General features: G+C 48.5%; 2 protein-coding genes across 2 annotated transcripts in view; one reads left to right on the top strand and one right to left on the bottom strand.

The window, feature by feature from the left end:
• The window catches only part of ptcd3 (pentatricopeptide repeat domain 3), a 59,831-nt gene extending 42,728 nt beyond the window's left edge, over nucleotides 1-17,103 (bottom strand). The window contains exons 1-9 of the mRNA XM_043705739.2: nucleotides 16,992-17,103; nucleotides 16,768-16,820; nucleotides 16,037-16,076; nucleotides 6,977-7,022; nucleotides 6,823-6,891; nucleotides 3,822-3,926; nucleotides 2,980-3,103; nucleotides 1,624-1,736; nucleotides 427-506 (exon numbers count right to left, since the gene is read on the bottom strand). Of these exons, the coding sequence (XP_043561674.2) occupies nucleotides 427-506; nucleotides 1,624-1,736; nucleotides 2,980-3,103; nucleotides 3,822-3,926; nucleotides 6,823-6,891; nucleotides 6,977-7,022; nucleotides 16,037-16,076; nucleotides 16,768-16,820; nucleotides 16,992-17,095 (734 nt within the window). The 5' untranslated portion in view covers nucleotides 17,096-17,103. The remainder of the gene's footprint in view (nucleotides 1-426; nucleotides 507-1,623; nucleotides 1,737-2,979; nucleotides 3,104-3,821; nucleotides 3,927-6,822; nucleotides 6,892-6,976; nucleotides 7,023-16,036; nucleotides 16,077-16,767; nucleotides 16,821-16,991) is intronic.
• A 145-nt stretch (nucleotides 17,104-17,248) lies between these two features.
• Nucleotides 17,249-26,789, top strand: part of polr1a (RNA polymerase I subunit A) — a 151,578-nt gene continuing 142,037 nt past the window's right edge. Inside the window, exons 1-2 of the mRNA XM_087991257.1 lie at nucleotides 17,249-17,528; nucleotides 23,922-24,126. Coding sequence (XP_087847383.1) covers nucleotides 17,452-17,528; nucleotides 23,922-24,126 — 282 coding nt within the window. The 5' untranslated portion in view covers nucleotides 17,249-17,451. The remainder of the gene's footprint in view (nucleotides 17,529-23,921; nucleotides 24,127-26,789) is intronic.

Genomic DNA, 26,789 nt, shown 5'->3' with positions numbered 1-26,789 from the left:
CTTACTGATTGATGGGAAACCAAAATAAAACTTGACTAACGACAGAATGCTTAATACTTCAAATGGAAAGCCTCACAAGGGAAGATGGTAACATAGTAATTATGTCAGTGGACTAGCAATCCAGAGGACCTGGTGAATGTTTAGTGGGCACAGGTTCAAAGTGTATCTCAGTAATGGTGACTATGAAACTTAATATTGCTTCTTAAAAAAAAAACATGGTTCACTAATGCACTTTAGGGATGGAAATCTACCATCCTCACCTGGTCTGGCCGACAACTGACCCACATAAAATAGATGACTCTTGTCTACAGTCTAAAATGGCGCTTTCAGTTTTAGGGCAATTGAGGAAGGAACAAAATTCTAACTAGTGAAGCCCAAATTACATGAAAGGGGAAGCAAAGAAAGACAAAAATACCACGTCTTTACCTCCAAGTGATGCTCAGCAAATCTGAAACTCTGCATGGACGACCCCTCCACATTTTCTGCGAGGGTCCAGTCACCTCACCCTAAAAATGGATATCCAGGAGAATTAGAACAAGAGATGGCGAGGCAAAGAACAGATACACTTTTAAAAGTAGAACCCCTTTCAAATAGTTATCACGTTCCAAATCGAGGAATTTAAATTGTACTGCATGTCTGCAGCTAATGTCGAACTTGTAATTTTACTTTTTTTTAAAAAGTTAAAAAGACACTGATCATTAACATCTGGTCCCCAAAATATCTGGCAGGAATGATATTTAGGCAGCACAGTAGTTAACACTGCTGTCTCACAGCATCAGAGACTCAGGTTCAATTCCACTTTTGACTGACTGTATGGAGTTTGCAAATTCTTCTCATGCCTGTGTTTCCTCCAGGTGGTCCCGTTTTCTCCTACAGCCCAAAGGTATGCAGGTTAGTGGATTGGCTAGGCTAAATTGCCCATAGTATCCAGGCTAAGTGGATTAACCATGAGAAATGCAGTGTTATAGGAATAGAGTAGGAGGCAGGTCTGGGTGGGATGTTCTTCAGAGAGTCAATGTTGACTTGATGGGTCAAATTATCTGCTTCCACATTCTAGGGATCCTAGATCATTCACAATACAAAGACAAAAAGCTACCTTTGCCAGTTTTTAAGGTGAACAGCATATGCATTAGGAATACTTCATATCTTATCGTCTTAAGGTGACGATAAGTTTTTTTTTGCATTTATTCATCTCTCAGTGTCACTGGCTGGCCAGCATTTATTGCCTGTCCCTAGCTGTCCTTGTGAAGGTGGTGTTGAGCTCCCTTTTTGAAGCACTGTAACTTAGAGATGCTGAAAGCAGTTTTTAAAAAAGCACTAATGATAATCAATACAACAAAACTTTGACATACTTCACACAATCATAATCAACTAAATGAATTGCCACGGAGGCTAAAGAAGGGACAATACAACAAATGAGCAATGGCTTGGTCAAATAGATCATTTTTAGAAATATTATATAAAAGGAGGCTCTAAAGACAAGGGCCTAGACAGCTCAAGGCAGTGTGTACACAGCTCACTGTTACTATGCAATAATGGTGAGCAGTTTTGCTAAAATGAACAGTGCTGGTTTTTCTTTGTTGTGTACATGCATTCATTGTTATGATGTGGCTTTGTTTGTACCTTATATTCAGTTTCTTTCGTCTCAAGTCGATCCTCTCTTGGTGGCTCTTTATCTCCATAAACACACAGCAGATTTAGCAAGCTATTGGTGACTTCAACAGATACAGGAGTTCCTGTAATGACAAAACAAAACACTAACCCCTGTGACTTCTGACTGTTCCAAATCTTCTTTAAATCTTCAAAAGATTTACTTTGGAAACGTTGCCCAGCAAGAGAGAGGCTGGTAGCATAAAGACAGGCCTCAACCAGACTGCACAGATTTAACATGTAAAGTTCAACTTTCTGCTTGGTGAATTGTCTTGCGGTTCAGTAGGACGTTATGCTATTGTTGTAACATGGCAGTGAGCCCTTCTGCTAAGTGTACCAAACACACAGAAAAGCTCACCTTGCCTCGTTATATGTTAAAGTGTGAGTGACCGAACTCCCCAAATTCTACTATTTAAAGAAAAATATCAATTTATTCTTTTACTCTAAAAGTGAACATTAAATACCAACTATTTACAACTCTAAGCCTCCTTTCTGTTCAGAGGTCTGTTATCCACCTCCAACTCTATAAGAATGTACCAATCCAATAAAAGCCTCAATTAAAATTACACGGTGATTAGCACTGCTGCCTCACAGTGCCAGGAATCCAGGTTCAATTCCAGCCTCGGTTAACTATTTCTGTGGAGTTTGCACATTCTCCCAGTGTCTACATGGGTTTCCTCCGGGTGCTCCGGCTTCTTCCCACAATCCGAAAGATATGCAGGTTAGGTGAACTGGCTGTGCTAAATTGCCGATTGTGTTCAGGGATGTGTAGGTTAGGTGCATTAAGCAGGGGTAAATATAGGATAGGGGGAAATGGGGGTGGCTGAGTTACTCTGAGGGTAGGTGTGGATTTGTTGGGTTGAAGGGTCTGTTTCCACACAGTAGGGATTCTATTCTATTCTTCTATTCTAACTTTATAACACCATACAACACTATTTTGTGACTAAAGGTGAAAAATATCAACGTCATAACATTCAACAGGGAAAAGAACAAATGGAGACAGAAAACCTTATGATGTGAAATGTATTCAATGTAGTTTCTGTTCCTTCATTCAGAAGGAAATAAAATATTTTCAGTATATTAAAAGTACAATACACAGTGACTAGACTGCCCACCGCTCGAGAAGTGGAAGGGTCATTTGTTTCATGGTCCAGATTCATTCAGTTCAACATTGGAATAATCAGGAATTACCAAATTCCAGGGAGAAAAAAAAACACTATTGCATTCAAGTAATCAAGAATACCTTATCCCTTTAAGTACAGGGAAAGAATATTCCTAATTTATTATGCACTTGGTAACAGGTTACACTTGTTGGAAGTCAAAGATTACCTGCTTGCACAAGCTGATCATACAGATCCACAGAAGCTCTCACTTTCCTGAGCTGAATCCGTTCTTGGAGGGCAGCTACGCTCACTTCATTTATTAGAGGCTCCAATTGCTCTGGCATTAAACACTATAAAAGGCAACATTTTATTAACTTATTTCTGACTCACAACTTGCACTTCTACCGACCTTTAACATCCCAAGATTTTTCATGGCCTGGAAGGCTGATGCAACAGTGAACCAGTGAGAGAATAAGTGATGGAAAAAAGGCTAGCAGAAAAATACAGATTTTGGAAAGAGAACCAAGAATTTAGAAAAGTATACCACCAAAGCAAGGTCAAACTTACTGCAGGTTCTGCTACTAACTTGCATGTTGAATGGGCACAAGTGAAAGAGGAGATGGATTCTCCTACCCATGGAACAGCAGCCTAGCATGATTCACCATCCTTTAGAGGGCAGGAAAGCTGGGCAGAGAAAGGACGGCATAATAAAACTGGCCAACAAACTGAGAGCAGATAGATTCCAGCTTGTGAAATTCAAGTCAGGAATCAGATGTTGTACAGTATTTAAAACTGGTTACAGTAAGGACAGTTTAAAAGGCAGTGATGTAGTGGTAATGTCACTGGACTAGTAATCCAGAGGCTAATGTTCTGGAGGCACAAGTTCAAATCCCACCATAGCAGGTGGTTAAATTGAAAGTCAATTAAAATCTGGAATGAAAAGCTAGCCTAATAACAAGAGTGCAGCCATTGTTAACTAAACTTGTTAGAGTAATTCTGGGAATCTGCCATCCTTTTCTTTTAATACTTTAGACTATGATAATTTTTACAAAAAAAGGGTAAACTTACTGGTATAGAAGGTTCAGCGATGTCCTTCTGGAAAAGGTGGGGATAGGTGTTAACAATATACTTTGCAGCATTACATCCCGATTCCTGTGACAGTGAGTAGAGACGCTACAAGAGAAGGAAATGATATTCAGATTTATATTGAGTTATACAACTCGGTCAGATCACTCCAAAGACAGCTTTAAGATGAGTAAGACTTAGAAGCAAATTTTAAGTTATTCAGCCCAGAGTCTGCTCCACCACTCAATGGGATTATGAATGATCTGATAATCCTTAACTCCATTTCACTGCCCTTTCCCTATATCCCTTGATTTCCTGACTGATTAAAAATCTGCATCTCAGCCTTGAATATACAAATTGGCCAAATCTCAATAACTCTCCGCACAGATTCACTACACCCAGAAAAAAATTCTCATCCGTCTTAGATGGGCAACCCCTTACTGAGATTATACTCTCTAGTCCTAAACTCTCCCACAAGGGAGAAACAATCGTTCTATTTCCACCCCGTATCTTAGCACTGAAAAAGTAATGATCAAAATCATTGTCGAAAGCACTTAAAAGACCCATCACCAAAACTTGAAAGTGCACTGGGACCGAGTGAAAACCCGAGGTTGAGCTAATATTTCAATGTATTTTCACTTGCATCCTTGAATCTCGTTTCCAAAAATCTCACCAGCATTCGGTAAGGTGCCATGTAAAAGGATAAACCACAAGAGCTGATGGAGTTGGGGTTATATACTAGTATGGGGAGCAGACTAACAGATGTCAAATAATTGAGTCAATGGGCTATTTTAAAGTTGGCAAACCAACTAGTGAGGCACCCCATGATCAGTGCTTAGTCAACATTAATGCCTGCACAAACAGGTTGATGTGCTGTGTCTCCTATCCAACTGAGAGGTAACATGTTTTCTGCTGATGTGTACTACATTTTCATCCTACACTGCGAGTCAGCTACAAGTGTTGAAAAAAAAGAGCCAAATATGGAAGTCTTTCTGTGTTACTATATCAGCACTCCATTGGCCAGCTCTCAGCTGATCCCCCCCTCATGATTAGATTAGATTACTTAGTGTGGAAACAGGCCCTTCGGCCCAACAAGTCCACACTGACCCACTGAAGAGCAACCCACCCAGACCCATTCCCTTCACCTAACATTATGGGCAATTGAACATGGCCAATTCAGCTAACCTGCACATTTTTGGACTGTGGGAGGAAACCGGAGCAGACACAGGGAGAATGTGCAAACTCCACACAGACAGTTGCCTGAGGAGGGAATTGAACCTGGGTCTCTGGCGCGGTGTGGCAGCATGATAACTGAATCCATCACGGCCCAAGGACTTGCAGCTGCATGAGCAAGTGCTTACGCCCTGGCTCTCAGCTCGAAAGGGACCTGAAAAGGTGAACAAACATGGAAAGGCAAGAAAAGGGCCCAGTGGAAATACAGCTGTGAATCATGCACCTTCTCAGGCTACTGTCTTCCACTTTACTAAAAATGGGGCACAGTCCGTCATCTCACAGCAGGATTCCTGAGTCATTTCAGGTAATGGTCGACAACCATAGGGTAAAACTGGTCTTGAAACGAAAGTCTGCCACCATTGGATGAAGAGACCGAGTGTACTGTAGCTAAATTTGTTCATGATATGAAAACAAGTAGAAACGATTTGGACTATGAGGGACTAAGGCAGAGCAATGGGATTGGTCGAGATGCTCTTGCAGAGAGCAGTCACAGACACTACTTCTTTAAAAAAAATCCAAACATAAAACAGGTTGAGATGACTCACTGTTTGTAGAGGTAATGAGATGGAAACGGTCACATCTTCAAAAACCACAAGGTGAAAATTATAAAGAGCGTTCTCTTTCGGCTTCCTGAACAAACACCCTTCCTTTATTTCATATAATTCTTATTGACCTTCTCTCCTCACTTTCTCATTTACCTTTCTCAACAATAATGCTCATATTGCTGAAAAGGCAATGAAAATATAAATGAATATACATTGTGAAATTGTCACAACGGGCAAAGAAAGAAATCAGACACAGAACCTTGGAACAAGGATCAAAAAAGGGCCACAACACACTGCAGTATACCAGAACTGCAAAAAGAGGAAGAAGAACACCTATACAATGTATTCGCCAAAAACGGATACCCCTGCAATTTCATCAACAGATGCCTAAGGGAAAGACAACGGAATGAGGACATGCCACAACCCAAAAGGACTAGCCACACTACCATACATGAAAAACATTTCTGATCTGACAGCCAGACTATTGCGACCACTAGGACTCATAACAGCACACAAACCAACAATCACTCTCAGACAACAACTCACCAGGACAAAGAACCTGATACCCAACATGAGCAAAACCAATGTAGTGTACAAAATGCAAGGACTGCACAAAACACTACATAGGACAAACAGGAAGACAGCTAATGATCCGTATCCATGAACACCAACTAGCCACGAAACGACATGAGCAGCTATCCCTAGTAGCCACACACACAGATGACAAGCAACATGAGTTCGACTGGGACAACACTACTATTATAGGACAAGCCAAACAGAGAACAGCCAGGGAATTCCTAGAGGCATGGCACTCATCCACAGATTCAATCAATAAGCACATCGACCTGGACCCAATATACCGGCCACTGCAGCGGACAGCTGGAACTGACAACTGGAAGCGGCAGATACAAATCACTATAAATGCCGGAGGAAACATCACAGAAACGCTTCACAGGAGGCTCTCAAGCACGGAGAATGTTACCTAGACAGGGGACGAAACGTCTGCAGCACAAATTCCCAGCTTGGCGAACAGAACCACAACAAGGATCGATAAAGTGTTTTAAAAAAACATCAAGATGGTCATCTTGTAGGTGACTACCACTCCCTCTTATGCAATTCACAGTTCTAACCAGCTTAGGATTATTGGATCCCTTGACAGCAGCTTATTCTTAATAAACCAGCAAATGCAATATGCCATGTCAAGTATAAAATGAAGGAGTACACACAAACTCAGGTGATGTCCTGGGTATGAGGTATGGGTCATCTTGGAACCTATAATGCGCAGCTGTGTGGTCCTGTAAAACAAAGTCAAGACACATTGAGCATCTGTAACTAATGTAGAATAAAGTTGCTTTCTGCAGATTCATGAAAATTACTCACTCTGTTCACTGTTGCAGCAAGAGTTTGAAGGACTGCTAACTTGTCCCTAGAAAATAAAGAGAAATATTAACTACACTCACTGAATATGGGCTTATTCAATGTTTCGGGAGTATTACAACATAGGGTAAACCCCTCTGCTAACTTAAACCTGACACACAGAGAAGCTCCCCTCATGTCGAAATCTGCTAAATTTCAAAAGGCAAAGGACCATCCCAGAGGTCACTATTTTAAAGAATAAAATTGTTCATTTTTACTTAAAGTCCAAAAGAGAACATTAGACAACTATTTACAACTCCTTTCTCCTAAACCTACTTTTAACTTCCATCTCTACAATATTGGTCTGATAAAAATCCCGATTAAGATTTACAAAAAAAATTTCAAATTTCAAAACCAGCCAGCTGCCGAATCTTCTTTGCCTTTTCCTCGGTTGTCTTTTCTTCAGTATTCTGCTTCACAAGTACCTTTGAGAGCTAGTCGGCTCGCAGTCTATACTTGTTGGCTTTCTTGGCAGTTCTTCCCCGAACTGTTCAAAACGTCCTGTTTTATATCCCTAAACATTGGCTCATTTCATTGGTTTGATGTCATCAAATTCAAATTTCACTGAATTTTATTATCTGGGGCATAATTTAAACTGATTGGCTGAATTTGAATTTGTTTTTGTTTCATGGGAACGTAACTCCAGCTATTTGTTGTAACCAAGTGTTACAAATTTTAAATTGTTCAGCACACTGTGCTTTCAGTCATTCCTTGCTATCTTCCTCTCTCAAAAGGTACAGTACACACCTACAGGACTCTCATTGTTGTGTTATTTTCATGTAAAGTGGAACAATAAAGCTGAGTATTCAATCCATGTTTCTACTGTGCACACAAAACTCCTCCCTACTACTTCATCCTGATTAGCATAAACTCTTGAGTGTCTTGATTATTTACTGTTTCATTGGCATTTGAGGTCACGTTGATTTTCAAGTGTAAAGATAGGGTTGTATCGGAAAGTAGTTTGTGAAGCAACTACTTTGAAACACTGCAACAAGGCTAAAGTAGTTATTGGAAATATAAACAAACATTCTTAAAATTCTTGTTTACCAAGTCAAACTGTGAACTATCAGAGAATCACTTGTACCTTATCCTAGAATTAGAATCTAGGAAGTTAGAGATTTTCAGCACAGAAAGATGCCCTTCAGTGTATGCACCAGCCAAACACCCAAATGTTCTAATCCCATTTTCCAATGCTTATCCTGTAGACTTGAATGCTATGGCGTTCCAACGTTCATCTGGACAGTTCTTAAATGCCTTGAGGGTTCCTTAGCAAGTTGCCAAGCCAAATACATAGCATTCAACACATTACCATTGATGAATCCTACACCATTGGTATCCTGGGGAGGTTAATGATGGTCAGTGGCAACAAACCGTTGCAGAAATTCTGAAGGAGAGTATTAATCTTCACACGGAGGGGTAAGGTCTCATCAGCAAAGATAATCAACATAGTTTTGTCAGGAAGGTCGTGGTTTTTGTCAGGAAGAAAATTTGATGGTTTTGAGGTGGTGAACAAGTGTATAGATGAGTGCAATATAGTTGATGTAGTTTATATGGACTTTAGTAAAGCCTTTGACAAGCTTCCATATGGGAGACTGATAAAGAAGATAAGCACACATGGTATCCAGTGTAATTTTTTTGTTAATATGCTTATTAGCAAAAAAAAACTAGTTTTTAAACTTTACAACAACTTAAAGTTATAAAAACGCAAGTTTAATAAAAAAAAAACAATTTACAATACAATTACTGTCTACTAACTACTAACCTACCCTATAAAACAAATCAAAACCAAACACTGTGCAAAACAACACTAATAAATAAGTGACTGAAAAGAAAACAAAAGAACACAGAATAACAATGATCGGCGCAAAGCTCCCAAACAAAACAAAAACAAACGGGAGCATTATATACATATATATAAAACATACACACACTAGTATTCACTCAGGAGCTCCCCCCCCGCCCCGTGTGAGCCCCCCTTCCAGGGCCCAGGAAACCTAACCATCCTGGTTAAACGAACACCTCATTAAGATAGCAGACAAATCCATATCCAAATAATTCAAAAAGGGCTGCCATGTTTGATAAAAAAAGGTCTGTTGAACAGTGCATCATATTTGTGAGAAAATCCAAGGGAATGTGCTCTATAATTAATTTTCACCATCCCAGCAAACCTGGCGGGTTCTCAGACACTTAATTCATCAGAATATTCTTCCATGTTCTGTAAGTAAGAATATTGAATCGTTTCTTCCCATGCTTGTCTATACCCGATTTCTGCCGCCACAGTGGTCCATAATGTCCAGAAACAGTGGGTAAGAGTACCTGCACTTAGTTTAAAAAGGGGACGCCTCAAATGTAAACTTCGCCAGATGGTCTGGTGCCAAATGAACCCTGTGCAGAACTTTTAACTGTGCAGTGCATGTCCAATTACAGATTGAGCTCTTTCGCGCAGTCTCCTAGATATCCTCCCACATTTCAGAAGAGATCTCCACTCCCAGACTTCACATAGCAAGATAATATCCTGCCAGGCCCTACCACCCAGTAGGCGATAGAGGGCACTAACTGTAAGGGTGCTATTGGAACGTAACAACCACTCTGTATTGGGTTTATAGGGCTTAGTGAGAAGTGGAGACTTCTGGAAGAAAACCCTAGCCTGAAAAAAAACGGAAAAGACCTCTACTGGGCAGCCCATATTTGCAGCTCAATTGCTCAAAGGACATCATAACCTCCCACTCAAACAAGTCTCCCAAACTGGAAACTTCTCTCACTGCCCATGGTTTGAACCCTGAGTCCATCATCCCTGGTCGCAGTTGAATGGCAAAGTCTTGGATAAACAACCCTCACTCTGACACATTGCCCTTTATGCCTTGACCGGACTAATAACAACAGGCTTCCAGCAGTGGTCCATAACTGTCCTCATCTTATCCATGAACAACAGGTAAATAAGAAGGCACTTTGCCTGAGAGGCCTCAATATCCAGGTGGCACAGTGGCTAGCACTGCTGCCTCACAGCACCGGAGACCCGGGTTCAATTCCCGCCTCAGGCGACTAACTGTGTGGAGTTTGCATGTTCTCCCCATGTCTGCGCGGGTTTCCTCCGGGTGTTCCGGTTTCCTCCTACAGTCCAAAGATGTGCAAGTCAGGTGAATTGGCCATGCTAAATTGACCCTGTTAGGTAAGGGGTAAATGCAGGGGTATGGGTGGGTTGCGCTTCGGTGGGTCGGTGTGGACTTGTTGGGCCGAAGGGCCTGTTTCCACACTGTAATGTAATCTAATCCAGCCATATTGAGCCCGGATCGTTACATGCACAAACACACACAAAGGACACTCAATAGATAACTCCAGATGTCTGGGAAATTAATTCCTTCCCCTCCTTGAGGCAACTGCAATTTAGCAAGTTTGATGAAGGGCCGCCCACGACGCCAAACAAAAGAACTAAACCAACCCATAAGTTTCCCCAACGTTGACCTGGGAAACACTGTAGGGAGCATGCGCACAGCATAAAGCAAACAAGGAAAGACATTCATCTTAATAAGGGCTATTTGGCCCAACCACGAAATTAGTATTGGAAGAGCCTCCCATCTCTGGAGATCCCATTGAATACTGTCTAGCTAGTGAACAAAGTTCTGAAATAACTGATCAAACATTGACACAGTAAAAATACCTAGGTGTCGGAAACTGGCCCGTGACCACTTAAAGGGGAATATAGGGCCACCTTCAACCTCTGGCACTTCCTTAAGGTCCCCCCCAAAGGCGCAGCCTGCAACTTTGCAAAGTTGATCTTATATCCTGAAAAAGCCCCAAATTAATTAATACATTGCATCAGATGGGGTATGGAAATCATCAGGTCCGATAAAAACAGAAGAACGTCATCCGCACATAATGTAATCTTGTGTACCCTCGATCCCACTTCCGGAGCACTTATGTGGATGTTCTGACGAATGGCCTCTGCAAGCGGCTATGTCACCAACGTAAACAACAACGGTGAGAGGAGGCAGCCTTGATGACTACCCCTGCCAATCCCAAAATTCCCAGACTTCACCCCGTTGGTGATTACCGAGGCCAGACGGTGGCGATATAAACCTCCACCCACCTAGCAAAGACCCCACCCAATCCAAACCGCTCTAAGACATAAAAGAGATAGTCATTCCACTCAACCAAATGCTTTCTCTGCATCTAAGGAACTCTCCAATCCCTGGATCGATTGTTGCTGACATGCCTGGACCATATTCAGTAACCTTCTCATATTATTAGAGGACCTACAGCCCCTTTTAAAATCAGTCTGGTCCTCTTTGAAAATACAGGGCAACATCTTCTCCAATCTCAGCGCCAAAGTCTCAGACAGAATTTTGAAATCTGAATTTAAAAGAGAGATGGGTCTGTGTGAGGCACAATCCTCAGGAATCTTCCCCTTCTTAAGAACGAGAGAAATATTAGCTTCTTTCAAAGATGGTGGTGAGCGTTCATACATATAGGAGTGATTGTATATTTCCTGACAGAGTCCCTATAAACTCCTTATAAAACTCACCCGGGAGACCATCAGAGCCACTGTGAAGTTGCCCAGCTGCCTCTTTTATTTCCTGAATGGTCAAGGGGGCCTTAAGGGGAGGCCTGTTCCAAGGTTACCCCCTGGGAGGTCCAAGCTCTTAAAAAAAAAGCTTCCATTTTGACCCACCTGTCCTCGCAACCTTCAGACCAATACAATTCAGAGTAAAAACTGTGAAAAGCCTCATTAATCCTTTTGACATTATATGTAAGGACTCCGGCGCTGTCTTGGATTGCAGTAATGGATTGGGGAGCACGCTTTTTTGTAGTCAGGTACGCTAAATACTTCCCTGGCCTCTCCCCATACTCAAACAAACAGCCTTTGTCTAGCAAAAACAAGTTCTTTCTTTGCGGTGTAGCTTAGTCACTGAAGGCCACGCAAAACTTAGCACTTCAGCAGCTTTCAGCCATGTCTCAAGTAGACGCTTGTGTTCCACCTTCTGTCGTTTCTGGCTAGCCAAATAGGAAATAGCTAATCCACTAGCAAAGGCCTTAGCAGTCTCCCATAGCATAGATGGGATACTAGCCGTGATTGGATTGATAGTCAAAAACCCCTGAAACTCCCTCAAAAAGTATTCCACAAATTTGGAATTCTGAGGAGAAAAGGATCCAGATGGCAGTGCCACGAACCTAGCCCTTCACTCTTGGCCTTAACCTCGAAATATACTATCCATGATCAGAAATAGCTATGTTCCCAATTTTACAACCCATAATTGAATCCAGAAGGGTTGAGAGTGCCAGAAAAAGATCAATCCTCTTGTGACATTTATGTGGGTTTGAAAAAAAAAAATGAAGTCTCTGCTGGTAGGGTGAAGACATCTCCAAATGTCCACCAGCGGCCAACTCCTCGCACAGGTCAGCCACCTGCTTGGCCTGCAAAGAGATAGTTGGGGGCCCACTAGGCATTCTGTCCACTTTCAGATCCAAAAGGCAATTGAAATCCGCCCCCCCCCCCCCCTTTCTACAATAATGTGCCGCGTTCCAAAGGCACTCAGCTTAGAGAAGGCACTAATCAAAAATTTGAGGGAATGCACCAGGGACAGTAGACACTTAAGATGCCATATTCCTCACCATGAATCGGGGCCTTAAGTGTCACAAACCTCCCTTGCTCATCTTTCACCTGCTCTAATAATGTGAACGGAAGATTTTTCTGTATAAGTATAGCCACTCCCCTACTTTTAGTAGCAAAGGATGAAAAGAATACCTGGTCATAACCCTCCTGTTGTAACCTCAGGGGTTCCCCATCATCAAGACGGGTTTCCTGCAAAAGGGCGATATTAACCCTTTCCTGAAGGCTAGAAACACTTTTTTTCCTTTTAATGGGCAAATGACTTCCCTTAAATGTTCCAGGTGCACCATTTAACAAGACACGGAGCCATATTCCCTTTCAGAGACCCTTGAGGGAGAACCTGCTTGCAATGCCCCAAGCACAAGTAAATGAAGACTCATAGTTGTAAAAGTGTGCATGTAAAAACTACCCTAACATAACTACAAACAACTACTGCTCCCAAAAACTACAAAGAAAACCAAGCTTTGACAAAGGGTCAGCTGGACTCGAAACGTCAGGTCTTTTCTCTCCTTATAGACCTGCTGAGATTTTCCAGCATTTTCTCTCTTTGGGTACAAAGAAAACCAACTGGAAAACCTTGAACGAGAGATTTTCCCCCTGCCCATAGGGGACACCCTACCGAGCACCCACCTTACAACTCCTTCAATCCCGGGCTGTGCCCCAGCCTTAGGTAAAAATAAGTAAACAAAGATGATCCTTAAATCAACAAAAGAGGACAAAGTCAGGATAAACACGCCACCCATTCCCAGCTCCATGTTAACTCGATAATGACTAAAGAGAGAAAGAACATAAAAAGGGGAAAACAACAATTAAATTTCCCAAGATAAAATCCAGTTGTAAAAGCATAATAGAAACAACATATTCCAAGACCTTTTCCCCTTAAAAAGAAATTAGGGAGAGCGAGGAAAAACAAAAAGGGAAATCACAGAGAAAGGAGGAAACTAGGACAAACATTAACCATATTCTTCAGATCAGTCAGTTTGTCTGTTTTGGAGTGTCCACAAAGTTCTTGGCTTTATTCGCCAAGTCAAACATATAAACTGAACCCTCTTGGCTGAAATGGAGTACCGCCAGGTACCTCATGGAGTACTGGATGTCCAAGTTCCTCAGCCTTTCCTTAACTTCATCTAAGGACTTCCTCTTTTGGATCACAGCTGCCGAGAAATCTTTGAAGATCATAACATTTGACCCCTTGAGCAGCAGTGCCTTTGGATTTTTTCCCAGTGATCTGGAGGCTTCTATCACTTTTTGTTTGTCCTCTTATGAGTGAAAGTGCACTAGGACCAGGCAGGGGTGCTGCACCGGCCCAGACCTGCGCACTGCTGCTCAATAGGCCCTTTCAATCTGCAGCTGGCCAGACCTCAATGTGAAGGCCCAGGAAGTGCAGCAGCCAGTGTTCAAAAAAGTTGACAGGCTGCCCACCTTCTTCACCCTCCAGAAGCCTGACAATCTGCAGATTCATCCTCCAACCTCGATTTTCGAGGTTGTCGACCTGATTTTGCAAGGACCGCAGGATTCACCCAGACAAGAACTCTATCACTGCTCAGAGGCTGTGATTCGACCCTCCACCTCCTCCATTGACGCCCCGAGGCCCTGGAGCTCGTTCATTCTTTTCTGTGATGGGTTGGATCTGGGCACGAATCTCCTCTAACTCAGCCCCAACCTTTGGGTGAGCCTAGTCATCGCCGCCAACTCCTGTGGATCCATGAAGTCCCTCGGGGGTTCGGAAGAGACTGCTGCTGTGGTTTCTGGCACGCCTGGTACTGCAGAGGAGTGTCCTCCCTGCTGCTGTTTGCTCACTCCCTTTCTCTTTGGCGTCCTTCCCACTCCAAAATGTGGACAACTATATGTTCTCAAAGTTTTAAATTAACAGTTCTTTTGTCGAAGTTAGCCCGGAATGGCAAATAAAAACACCAATATGCCTTGGCTCTTAAGCAGAGCCGTCCACTGCAGTTCAAATGAATCACTGCCATCTTGCCGAGTAATCCAGTGCAATTTGACAAGATAGTTCCAGTGGCAGGTGGAATTTCACCCTGATACATGTGAAGTGATGTACTTTGGAAGTAACAAGACAAAGCAAGATGAGAGGAAATTCAGGAATAGAGCAGCCTTGGGATGCTTGTCCACTGAAGAAATCTGGATAGGTTAAATTGTGTGGTTAAGATAGCATATGGGACACTTGTCTTAATCAGTCATGGAGACAGCGAGGACTGTAGATGCCACAGAGTATAAGGACAGTTAGATTATGTTACAGCTGTACAAAACTTTAGTTAGGCCACACTGTGTGCAGTTCCAGTTGCCTCACTATAGGAATGATGGGATTTCATTTGAGGGGTGCGGAGGAGATTCACCTGGATGTTGCTTGGTTGGAGGGTATTGAAGAAAGGCTAGATAAAATCATATTGTTTTCTTTGGAGTAGAGAAGGCTCAGGGGGAACCTAATTCAGATGTAAAATATTACAAATGGCATAACCAGTTGGACGAAAGCTGTTCCATTAGTTTTAGGGCAATTAACAACAGGACATAATTTTAACATGAAGGGCAGGAGGTTTAGAGAGGGGATGTGAGGAACCTTTTTTCACCAAGAGTGTGGTGGGAATCTGGAATACCCCACTTGAGAGGGTAATAGAGGCAGAAAACCTTACAACCTTTGATGATCATTTTGGGATCAGTGCAAATTAGTATGTGCAGACTTGATAGGCTGTAGGGCCTCTTCTGTGCTGTATGACAATGTCTCCAATGGTAACCCTGAAGAAAGACATTCTGAAGTACCATTGCAACCTCCAAATAACTATATTATACTGTAAAGCTAGCTGTAAAGCTATGTAGTTTTTGGACAATGTTGATGCATCAATTTAAATTTAATTAAAATTAAAAAATGCTTAGCTGAACAATGCCATGCCATATGAACGTTGACTCAAGCTGACAAATTGTTAATACTCCAGACCACTTGATCTGGGTGGCACAGTGGTTAGCACTGCTGCCTCACAGCGCCAGAGACCCGGGTTCAATTCCCGCCTCAGGCGACTGACTGTGTGGAGTTTGCACATTCTCCCCGTGTCTGCGTGGGTTTCCTCCGGGTGCTCCGGTTTCCTCCCACACTCCAAAAACGTGCAGATTAGGTGAATTGGCCACGCTAAATTGCCTGTAGTGTGAGGTGCAGGAGTAAATGTAGGGGAATGGGTCTGGGTGGGTGCGCTTCGGCGGGTCGATGTGGACTTGTTGGGCCGAAGGGCCTGTTTCCACACTGTAAAGTAATCTAATCTAATCTAAAATCTGACAACTAAAATAGTCCTTTAGATAGTGTACCTGTATTGTCAAATCACCTTACTATATTACAAATTAGTCTATCACAACTAATGTAGAACATTTTGGCTGATCAGAGTACAAAGTGACAAGAGAAAATAAAAACTTACCAAGTTTTCTTTCTTGGAATGACTATTTCTTCTGTAAAACCTTGAAAGAGAATATTGAATTGCTCAGCAAGTTTTGGCAACAAACGTGGTTAACAAAGTGTGAGAGGTAATTTCGGTTTAAACTTTAAGATGTGCCTGGACCACAGACTGATCTGTAATAAAAGACAAAACTTTTGTTTCTTTTCTAACAACCATTTTATATACTCAAAAGTAGAATAGTTTAAATTGTGCAGAATGCTGACAATTTGTGAGCGATAGTAAAAACAAGCAGGCTCTTGATTGATGAAGCCATTCACACAGCAGGGAAGGATAAGTCCTTGACTGATAAGACTCCAGGATGGGAGTACGACTTGAGACATCTGTTTCAGATTAAAGCCTTTGACTGATAAGACTACAGGGTGAGAAAAACAACAAACTTTGGAGACTCTGGAGCCTTTTGTTGCAGACTTTGTGATAAAAATAATGATGTTTTTAAGAATGTGAACCTCATGGCTTGTTGGAGCCAAGGAGAGGAGGGACTTGTGCTGTATATAATGGAGACTTTGTAAGCCGCAGCGCGCCTTTTCTTTAAGGGTGCCCGACTCTGCAGACTTGACTTGTTAATAAAACTTTGTTTTCCTGAATTTGTCTAGAGCGATTATTGAGAAGCGATGTTCGTTTCTAACACAAAGGATTTAACAGCCCAATTAAGACCTTTGTCAACACCATCAGTAATGGCATGAAACAGTTACCTGTCTGTTCGTGTACTGCATCCTGACAGAGAGTTGAGCTTGTAGAATAATTCCTGTTCAAACAAAAAAAAATCAAATTAAAAGTTACAAAGAGAGGGGTAAGTGTGTGGGGGGAGGGGACCCTGACCGACCCACGTTGTGACACCCACAGTCAAGGAAAGTCAATCAACTAAACAAACCTCAACTCATCATTACTTTAAAAAGACAACCATTCCCGCTCTTACCAGCGGCAGCAGCCACCTCCTCTCGGGAGGCACTGGACGGCGGCCGGGCCGCTCCGCTTCAGCAGCCGACAACAAGAGCGGAAACCGGGCACCGCCGCCGCCATCTTGGCCAGCCGCGCGCACTGCCTTGTGGGAACGATCGGCCTCTCCCAACAGGCAGAAGCGAAGGGGGGGGGGGAATGGTTTAATCTGTGTGTGTTACCAGTTCATTTCAGTAAAGTCAGAAGAAATCAATACATTGACTGGTTCAATTTCAGTCATATAATGAATTTACCGACTCATCTGCTCGTTCTGCGTCTTGATTTTTGTGTGCGTGCATGCGTTTTGTGTGACCCTCCCCCCCCTCCGTTTACACGACGTGTTTCCTTCCTGCCTCATGTGGCTCGAGCTGAAGTGAGGAGTTTAACGTTTACTTCGTATTGATTTATGTTTCTCTCTCTCCACACAATCTCGGAACAAAATGCTAATTGGGAAGGAGATTCCGTGGAGACGTTTGGAAAGTATCTCGTTCAACGTCTATTCCACAGAAGATATCAGGTACCGGTGCCGGAGGGAGGGAGGGAGGAGGAGCGTATCGTCTCGTTTCGTGGTGTTAAAGGCCTCGCTCTCCCTCCCCCCTCCCCCCCCCCCTCTCCCTTCCCCCCCTTCCCCCTCCCCCCCCCTTGCCCCCCCTCCCCCTCTCCCTCCCCCCCTCCCTTGCCCCCCCTCCCTTCCCCCCTCCCCCCCCTCCCTTCCCCCCTCCCTTCCCCCCTCCCCCCCTCTCCCCCTCCCCCTCCCCCCCCCTCCCCCTCGCCCTCCCCCTCGCCCTCCCCCTCCCCCTCGCCCTCCCCCTCCCCCCTCCCCCCCCCTCCCCCCTCCCCCCCCCTCCCCCCTCCCCCTCCCCCCTCCCCCCTCCCCCCTCCCCCCTCCCCCCTCCCCCCTCCCCCCTCCCCCTCCCCCCTCCCCCCTCCCCGTCCCCCCTCCCCGTCTCCCCTCCCCCCCCCCGTCTCCCCTCCCCCCCCGTCTCCCCTCCCCCCCCCGTCTCCCCTCCCCCCCGTCTCCCCTCCCCCCTCCCCGTCTCCCCTCCCCCATCCCCGTCTCCCCTCCCCCCTCCCCGTCTCCCCTCCCCCCTCCCCGTCTCCCCTCCCCCCTCCCCGTCTCCCCTCCCCGTCTCCCCGTCTCCCCTCCCCCTCCCCGTCTCCCCTCCGCCCCGTCTCCCCTCCCCCCCCGTCTCCCCTCCCCCCCCCCCCCCCCCCGTCTCCCCTCCCCCCCCCCCCCGTCTCCCCCCCCCGTCTCCCCTCCCTCCCCCCGTCTCCCCTCCCTCCCCCCCCCCGTCTCCCCTCCCTCCCCCCCCGTCTCCCCTCCCTCCCCCCCCGTCTCCCCTCCCTCCCCCCCCGTCTCCCCTCTCTCCCCCCTCGTCTCCCCTCTCCGCCCCCCGTCTCCCCTCTCCCCCCCCCGTCTCCCCTCCCCCCCCCCCCCCGTCTCCCCCCCCCCCCCCCGTCTCCCCCCCCCCCCGTCTCCCTCCCCCCCCCCGTCTCCCCCCCCCGTCTCCCCTCCCCTCCCCCCCCCCCCGTCTCCCCTGCCCCCCCCCGTCTCCCCTCCCCCCCCCGTCTCCCCTCCGCCCCCCCCCGTCTCCCCTCCGCCCCCCCCCGTCTCCCCTCCGCCCCCCCGTCTCCCCTCCCCCCCCCCCGTCTCCCCTCCCCCCCCCCCGTCTCCCCTCCCCCCCCCGTCTCCCCTCCCCCTCCCCCCCCCGTCTCCCCTCCCCCCCCCCCCGTCTCCCCTCCCCCCCCCCCCCCCGTCTCCCCTCCCCCCCCCCCCCCGTCTCCCCTCCCCCCCCGTCTCCCCTCCCCCCCCGTCTCCCCTCCCCCCCCCGTCTCCCCTCCCCCCCCCGTCTCCCCTCCCCCCCCCGTCTCCCCTCCCCCCCCCCGTCTCCCCCCCCCCCCCCGTCTCCCCCCCCCCCCGTCTCCCCTCCCCCCCCCCGTCTCCCCTCCCCCCCCCCCGTCTCCCCTCCCCCTCCCCGTCTCCCCTCCCCCTCCCCGTCTCCCCTCCCCCCCCCGTCTCCCCTCCCCCCCCCGTCTCCCCTCCCCCCCCCGTCTCCCCACCCCCCCCGTCTCCCCTCCCCCCCCCCCGTCTCCCCTCCCCCCCCCGTCTCCCCTCCCCCCCCCGTCTCCCCTCCCCCCCCCCGTCTCCCCTCCCCCCCCCCCCCGTCTCCCCTCCCCCCCCCCGTCTCCCCTCCCCCCCCCCCCCGTCTCCCCTCCCCCCCCGTCTCCCCTCCCCCCCCCATCTCCCCTCCCTTCCCCCCCGTCTCCCCTCCCCTCCCCCCCCGTCTCCCCTCCCCTCCCCCCCGTCTCCCCTCCCTTCCCCCCCGTCTCCCCTCCCCTCCCCCCCGTCTCCCCTCCCCTCCCCCCGTCTCCCCTCCCCTCCCCCCGTCTCCCCTCCCCTCCCCCCGTCTCCCCTCCCCTCCCCCCCGTCTCCCCTCCCCTCCCCCCCGTCTCCCCTCCCCTCACCCCCGTCTCCCCTCCCCTCCCCCCCGTCTCCCCTCCCCTCCCCCCCCGTCTCCCCTCCCCTCCCCCCCGTCTCCCCTCCCCTCCCCCCCGTCTCCCCTCCCCTCCCCCCCGTCTCCCCTCCCCTCCCCCCCGTCCCCTCCCCCTCCCTGTCTCCCCTCCCCCTCCCTGTCTCCCCTCCCCCTCCCTGTCTCCCCTCCCCCTCCCCGTCTCCCCTCCCCCTCCCCGTCTCCCCTCCCCCTCCCCGTCTCCCCTCCCCCTCCCCGTCTCCCCTCCCCCTCCCCCCCGTCTCCCCTCCCCCTCCCCCCCGTCTCTCTCTCCCCCCCCCCCCCGTCTCTCTCCCCCCCCGTCTCTCTCCCCCCCCCCCGTCTCTCTCCCCCCCCCCCCGTCTCTCTCCCCCCCCCCCCCCCGTCTCTCTCCCCCCCCCCCCCGTCTCTCTCCCCCCCCCCCCCGTCTCTCTCCCCCCCCCCGTCTCTCTCCCCCCCCCCCCGTCTCTCTTCCCCCCCCCCCCCGTCTCTCTTCCCCCCCCCCCCCGTCTCTCTTCCCCCCCCCGTCTCTCTTCCCCCCCCCCCGTCTCTCTTCCCCCCCCCCCCGTCTCTCTTCCCCCCCCCCCCGTCTCTCTTCCCCCCCCCCCCGTCTCTCTTCCCCCCCCCCCGTCTCTCTTCCCCCCCCCCGTCTCTCTTCCCCCCCCCCCCGTCTCTCTTCCCCCCCCCCCGCGTCTCTCTCCCCCCCCCCCCCGTCTCTCTCCCCCCCCCCCCCCGTCTCTCTCCCCCCCCCCCCCCGTCTCTCTCCCCCCCCCCCCCGTCTCTCTCCCCCCCCCTCCCCTCCCTCCCCCCCTCCCCTCCCTCCCCCCCCTCCCTCCCCCACCCCCCCTACCCCCCCTCCCTCCCCTCCCTCCCCCACCCCCCCTCCCCCCCCTCCCCCCCCTCCCTCCCCCACCCCCCCTCCCCCACCCCCCCTCCCCCCCCCCCCCTCCCCCCCCTCCCCCCCTCCCCCCCCCCCCGTCTCCCCTCCCCTCCCCCCCGTCCCCTCCCCCTCCCCCTCCCCTCCCCCTCCCCGTCTCCCCTCCCCCTCCCCGTCTCCCCTCCCCCTCCCCGTCTCCCCTCCCCCTCCCCGTCTCCCCTCCCCGTCTCCCCTCCCCCTCCCCGTCTCCCCTCCCCCTCCCCGTCTCCCCTCCCCTCCCCGTCTCCCCTCCCCTCCCCGTCTCCCCCTCCCCGTCTCCCCTCCCCCTCCCCGTCTCCCCTCCCCCTCCCCGTCTCCCCTCCCCCTCCCCGTCTCCCCTCCCCCTCCCCGTCTCCCCTCCCCCTCCCCGTCTCCCCTCCCCCTCCCCGTCTCCCCTCCCCCTCCCCGTCTCCCCTCCCCCTCCCCGTCTCCCCTCCCCCTCCCCGTCTCCCCTCCCCGTCTCCCCTCCCCCTCCCCGTCTCCCCGTCTCCCCTCCCCCTCCCCGTCTCCCCTCCCCCTCCCCGTCTCCCCTCCCCCTCCCCGTCTCCCCTCCCCCTCCCCGTCTCCCCTCCCCCTCCCCGTCTCCCCTCCCCCTCCCCGTCTCCCCTCCCCCTCCCCGTCTCCCCTCCCCCTCCCCGTCTCCCCTCCCCCTCCCCGTCTCCCCTCCCCCTCCCCGTCTCCCCTCCCCCTCCCCGTCTCCCCTCCCCCTCCCCGTCTCCCCTCCCCCTCCCCGTCTCCCCTCCCCCTCCCCGTCTCCCCTCCCCCTCCCCGTCTCCCCTCCCCCTCCCCGTCTCCCCTCCCCCTCCCCGTCTCCCCTCCCCCTCCCCGTCTCCCCTCCCCCTCCCCGCCTCCCCTCCCCCCCCGTCTCCCCTCCCCCCCCCCCGTCTCCCCTCCCCCCCCCCCCCGTCTCCCCTCCACCCCCCCCCGTCTCCCCTCCACCCCCCCCCCGTCTCCCCTCCACCCCCCGTCTCTCCTTCCCTCCTCCCCGTCTCCGCTTCCCCCCCCCGTCTCCCCTTCCCCCCCCCCCGTGTCTCCTTCCCCCCCCCGTCTCTCCTTCCCCCCCCCCCCGTCTCTCCTTCCCCCCCCCCCGTCTCTCCTTCCCCCCCCCCCGTCTCTCCTTCCCCCCCCCCCGTCTCTCCTTCCCCCCCCCCGTCTCTCCTTCCCCCCCCCCCGTCTCTCCTTCCCCCCCCCCCCGTCTCTCCTTCCCCCCCCCCCCGTCTCTCCTTCCCCCCCCCCCGTCTCTCCTCCCCCCCCCACTCTCCTCCCCCCCCACTCTCCTCCCCCCCCCCACTCTCCTCCCCCCCCCCACTCTCCTCCCCCCCCCCCACTCTCCTCCCCCCCCCCACCTCCCCCCCCCCACTCTCCTCCCCCCCCCACTCTCCTCCCCCCCCCACTCTCCTCCCCCCCCCACTCTCCTCCCCCCCCCACTCTCCTCCCCCCCCCACTCTCCTCCCCCCCCCACTCTCCTCCCCCCCCCACTCTCCTCCCCCCCCCACTCTCCTCCCCCCCCCACTCTCCTCCCCCCCCCACTCTCCTCCCCCCCCCACTCTCCTCCCCCCCCCACTCTCCTCCCCCCCCCCCCAACTCTCCTCCCTCCCCCCCCCACTCTCCTCCCCCCCCCCACTCTCCTCCCCCCCCCCCCCCCACTCTCCTCCCCCCCCCCCCCCACTCTCCCCTCATCACCGTGGACCCCTTTGTTATTCAAGTATTTATCTGCCTTTACCTTCAAAATATTTAGTGACTTTAAGTTCTCTGCTATCTGGGCAGAGAGTTCCAAATACTCTGTACTCTGAGAGTAAATGATTATTTCTACCTTTATTTTTAACTTGTTCTCCTCCGGTGATAATTCTTCTCACAAAGGGAAACATCTCTTCAGTATCTATCCTGTTGAGTTTCATCAGGATCTTGTGTTAAAGTAAGACCATCTCTCATTCTTCTGAGCTCCAATTGACATGGGATGAGAGTTAAAAAGTGTGGCACTGGAAAAGCACAGCAGGTCAGGCAGCATCTGAGCAGGAAGATCGTCAACGTTTCGGGCATAAGCATTTCATCAGGGTCAAGTGCTGGAAGGTGGGACTAGATTGGGTTGGGATATCTTGTCGGCATGGACGAGTTGGACCAAAGGGTCTGCTTCCGTGCTGTATATCTCTATGTGAGGGATGTGGTCATTGCTGACATGGCAGCATGGGTAAGGTCCAACCTTAATTGAGAGCAATTGAAAGTTAACCATATTGACTGGAGTCGCATGTTGGCTAGACCAGGAAAGAAATGAGAGATTTCCTTCTCAATACCTGCTAATGTAGTCAACTCAGCCACATTAGGGCGATTTAAACTATCCTTAGATAAGCACATGGATGATTTTGGGTTAGTGTAGGGGGACGAGCTGAGAATAGTTCACAGGTCGGCGCAACATAGAGGGCCTGTTCTGTGCTATATGTTCTATGAACCTGCACTCCAAGGCCTCTTTGTTCAGCAATACTCCTTAGGACCTTACTATTAAGTGTATAAGTCCTGCTAAGATTTGCTTTCCTAAAATGCAGCATCTCGCATTTATCTAAATTAAACTCCATCTGCCAATTCTCAGCCCATTGGCCCATCTGATCAAGATCCCGTTGCACGCCAAGGTAACCTTTGCTGTCCACTCCATCTCCAATTTTGGTGTCATCTGCAAACTGACTAACTATACCTCTTATGCTCACATCCAAATTATTTTGTAGATTCCCTTAGGATTCTCCATAACCTTATTTCCCTCTTAAATGTACTCCTCCAGGGATTCACCATGTACAATTCTAATCACCCTGTTGTGATTATTAAACTGGAGAGGTACCTAGGGGGCAACTTTTTCACGCAGAGGGTGGTACGTGTATGGAATGAGCTGCCAGAGGAAATGATGGAGGCGAGTACAATTGCAACATACAAAAGGTGTCTGGATGGGTATATGAATAGGAAGGGTTTGGAGGGATACGGGCCATGTGCTGGCAGGTGGGACTAGATTGCGTTGGGATATCTGGTCTGCATGGACGAGTTGGACCGAAGGGTCTGTTTCCATGCTGGACAAAAAAAATGCTATTAATGAACCAGGTGAGTTTTTATGGCATTAATGAGATTGACCTTCCATTTTTCACCATTTGCTATGGTAGCATTTGAATCTGTGTCCACAAGAAACTAGGTGGACGTGTGGATCTCGGTGGGATCACTTGCATCTTCCCATGCTGATGGGGTTGGTTAAATATTGTTGATAGGTGCTTGTTGATATATATTAGCCACGACCAGTTGGGCCATATAGCCCATTTTTATGCTCTACTTTCTGAGAACCAATCTCAAGTTGTAATGCAGTTCTGCTGTCTGAGTGAGGTTAAACCAGTTGTGCATCAATTGAACAGTATTGCAGTTTAAGTGTGAATTAGGAAGTAATTACAGATTTAAGTAATGGTCATTCACTCCTGTTTCATAACAACCCCTTCACTTTGTGTGAACTCCGAAATGTTTTTTTTTCCCCTTTTAGGAAGCTGAGCGTAAAAGCAATCACGAATCCTTATTTCCTGGATAATGTGGGCAATCCAGCAGCGAATGGTCTTTACGATTTGGCATTAGGTCCAGCTGATTCGAAGGAAGTATGTGGTACCTGTGCGCAAGATTATAATAATTGCCCTGGACACATTGGCCATATAAATCTCCCATTAACTGTCTATAATCCGCTATTTTTTGATGTAAGTATCTACTGCAGTTGATTTATTTGATTCAAATTCCAGGAATTACAATTGACGACAATTTGTGCGATGCCCTTGGCCTCCCCTTATACAAGTTGAAGACGTTTTGAATCCCGAGTACTCTTGCTACTGACTGTCACAGTTATGCATGCATTATTCAAAAATGGCCCCATGATTTACCAATCTAAAAAAACATACTGCTGCTCATGTGAGCAAACTGCAAGTAAAACTTTTTAATATAAAATTCTTCTTTCCGTTGATTCTAATGATTATATGTTCTAATAGAACATTGAGTATTTTCTGAATACTTAAGAAATAGAAGCAATGGTTGGTCATACTGCCTGCCCTTTCATGAAATTTTATTGATCTTTCCCTTCAGTTTGCTACCTAATCGTCATATTCCTTGATTCTTCCAAAGACCAAACCTCTTGACTATCGGCCTTAATTATCAGCAGCGAAGAGAATTGACAATACTCTGGGATAGAGAATTCCAAATAATTAAAATCATTTGAGTGAAAAAAATGTTGTCTTCTCTCATTTCTAAACAGTTACACTTACCTGGAGATTGTGACCCATGTTTCAGATTTCCCAGTTGTATCTACCCTGGTTTGTCCTTCAGTATCTTCCATCTTTCAATGAGGTCATCTCTCATTCTTCTAAGCTTCAGCAAATATAGACCTAATTATTCCGCCTCTCAAGAAGTGACAACCCTGCCATGAATCTTGAGCTTTCATTGTACTGCTTCTAAGGCAAATATGTCTTTCCTTGTATGGCAAACAAAATTGTGTACAGTATTCTAGGTGTGGTCTCAACAAAGTCCTGTACAATTGCATTTTTTTGGCAATAGAATTGCAATATTTATTATTTATTCCTATACTCCAATTCCTGTACGATAAAGACCAATCTGCTATTTGCCTACTAAATTATTTGCTCTTCCTGCAAGGTTATTATTAGTGTTTCTTCTGAGAATACCCTCGTGCCTCTGAACACTAACCGTTACAATTTCATGCCTTTAAAAAAGTTTTTTTTAATTTAATAAAATAAATAATCTTACATTTCCCCAAATTATACTCCATCTGCCATCTGATGCCCACTCACTTAATTTGCTTATCAATTCTGTGTCCTTTGCTTAGCAAACTTGTAAATATGTTTTAAAATCAACCTGTTCAGACATGTTATGAAACATCTCTGGAGCAAGGAGTACTTGAACCTGGGTGTCCTGGCTCAGAAGTAGAAGCACTGTCACTGTGTCACAAGAGCCCTCAGCAAATTTTGATACTTTTGGTATCTTTGGCCAGGTCATTAATATAGATAGTAAATTGTTGAGTTCCTGCACTGACTGTTGCTGTACTCTGCCAGTTTCAACCTGTGTGCTATACTCCTTGTAGTCAACTGTGAAGGCCAATCATTACTCAGTTTAGATTTATTCACAGATTGAAATATTGCAAGTATATACCTCTTAACTCAACGATACCACAGTAAATGTCATTTTAACATGTGCTCAAATAAAAAGCCAATTTGTGCCTAATGTTTTCTAATATTTTCACCAAATACTAAGTTGTTGAGCTTACTTTTTTTATTTGTGAGACCAGCATTCATTCCACATCCCTAATTGAAATTTGACAAGATGAGTTCACATTTCAGATGTGATAAATCCTAAAAAGGCATATTCCTTACCATGAGCCCCAGATAAAGTGGGTTGAAAATATAAGCTTTAGGTCCCTTTGAAACAGTAACAAATGTGAGGCAATATCAAGTTAAATTTCAAGAAATTGCTAATCAGGTGTGTATCTGAACAAATCATGTTTATTTGCATTGAGTAGTTTGGTTGTTTATCTTTCAAGTCATAGTCCCAGGAGACCACAGAATCAGAATTTCCACAATGTCGAAACAGGCCATATGGCCCATCAAGTCTGCACCAACCCGCTGAAGATCTCACCCAGAGATCTGTCCCCCTCACCAATCTTGTAACCCTGTGTTTTCCGTGGCTAATCCACCTAACCTATATATCCCTAGACACAATGGGCAACTTAGCAAGGCCAATATACCGAACCTGCCTAATCTTTGGACTGTGGGAGGAAACTGGAACACCTGGAGGCACCCCATGCAGACATTGGAAGAATGTGCAATTTTCACACCGAGTCGCCTGCGGGTCCTTGACACTGGTGAGGCAGCAGTGCTAACTAACCACTGAGCGACATAGGACTGGTCTCTTAGAGAGATGAGTTGAGCTGAATTAGAGTCATAGAGATGTACAGTATGGAAACAGACCCTTCGGTCCAACTCGTCCATGCTGACTCAGATATCTCAACTCCATCTAGTCCCACCTGCCAGCACCTGGCCCCTATCCCTCCAAATCCTTCCTATTCATATACCCATCCAAATGCCTCTTAAATGTTGCAATTGTACCAGCCTCCACCACATCCTCGGGCAGGTCATTCCATACACGTACAACCCTCTGTGTGAAAACGTTGCCCCTTAGGTTTCTTTTATATCTTTCCCCTCTCACCCTAAACCCTCTAGTTCTGGACTCCTCAACCCCAGAGAAAAGACTTTGTCTATTTATCCTATCCATGTCCCTCATAATTTTGTAAACCTCTATAAGGTCACCCCTCAGCCTCAGACGCTCCAAGGTAAACAGCCCCAGCCTCTTCCTGTAGCTC

The sequence above is a fragment of the Chiloscyllium plagiosum genome, unplaced genomic scaffold, assembly GCF_037043375.1.
Source record: "Chiloscyllium plagiosum isolate Xiang-an unplaced genomic scaffold, Cpla_swu_hap1 HiC_scaffold_1, whole genome shotgun sequence".
Lineage (NCBI taxonomy): Eukaryota > Metazoa > Chordata > Chondrichthyes > Orectolobiformes > Hemiscylliidae > Chiloscyllium > Chiloscyllium plagiosum.
Note: the sequence above shows the minus strand (reverse complement) of the source record. Positions and strands in the feature narration are given on the sequence as shown.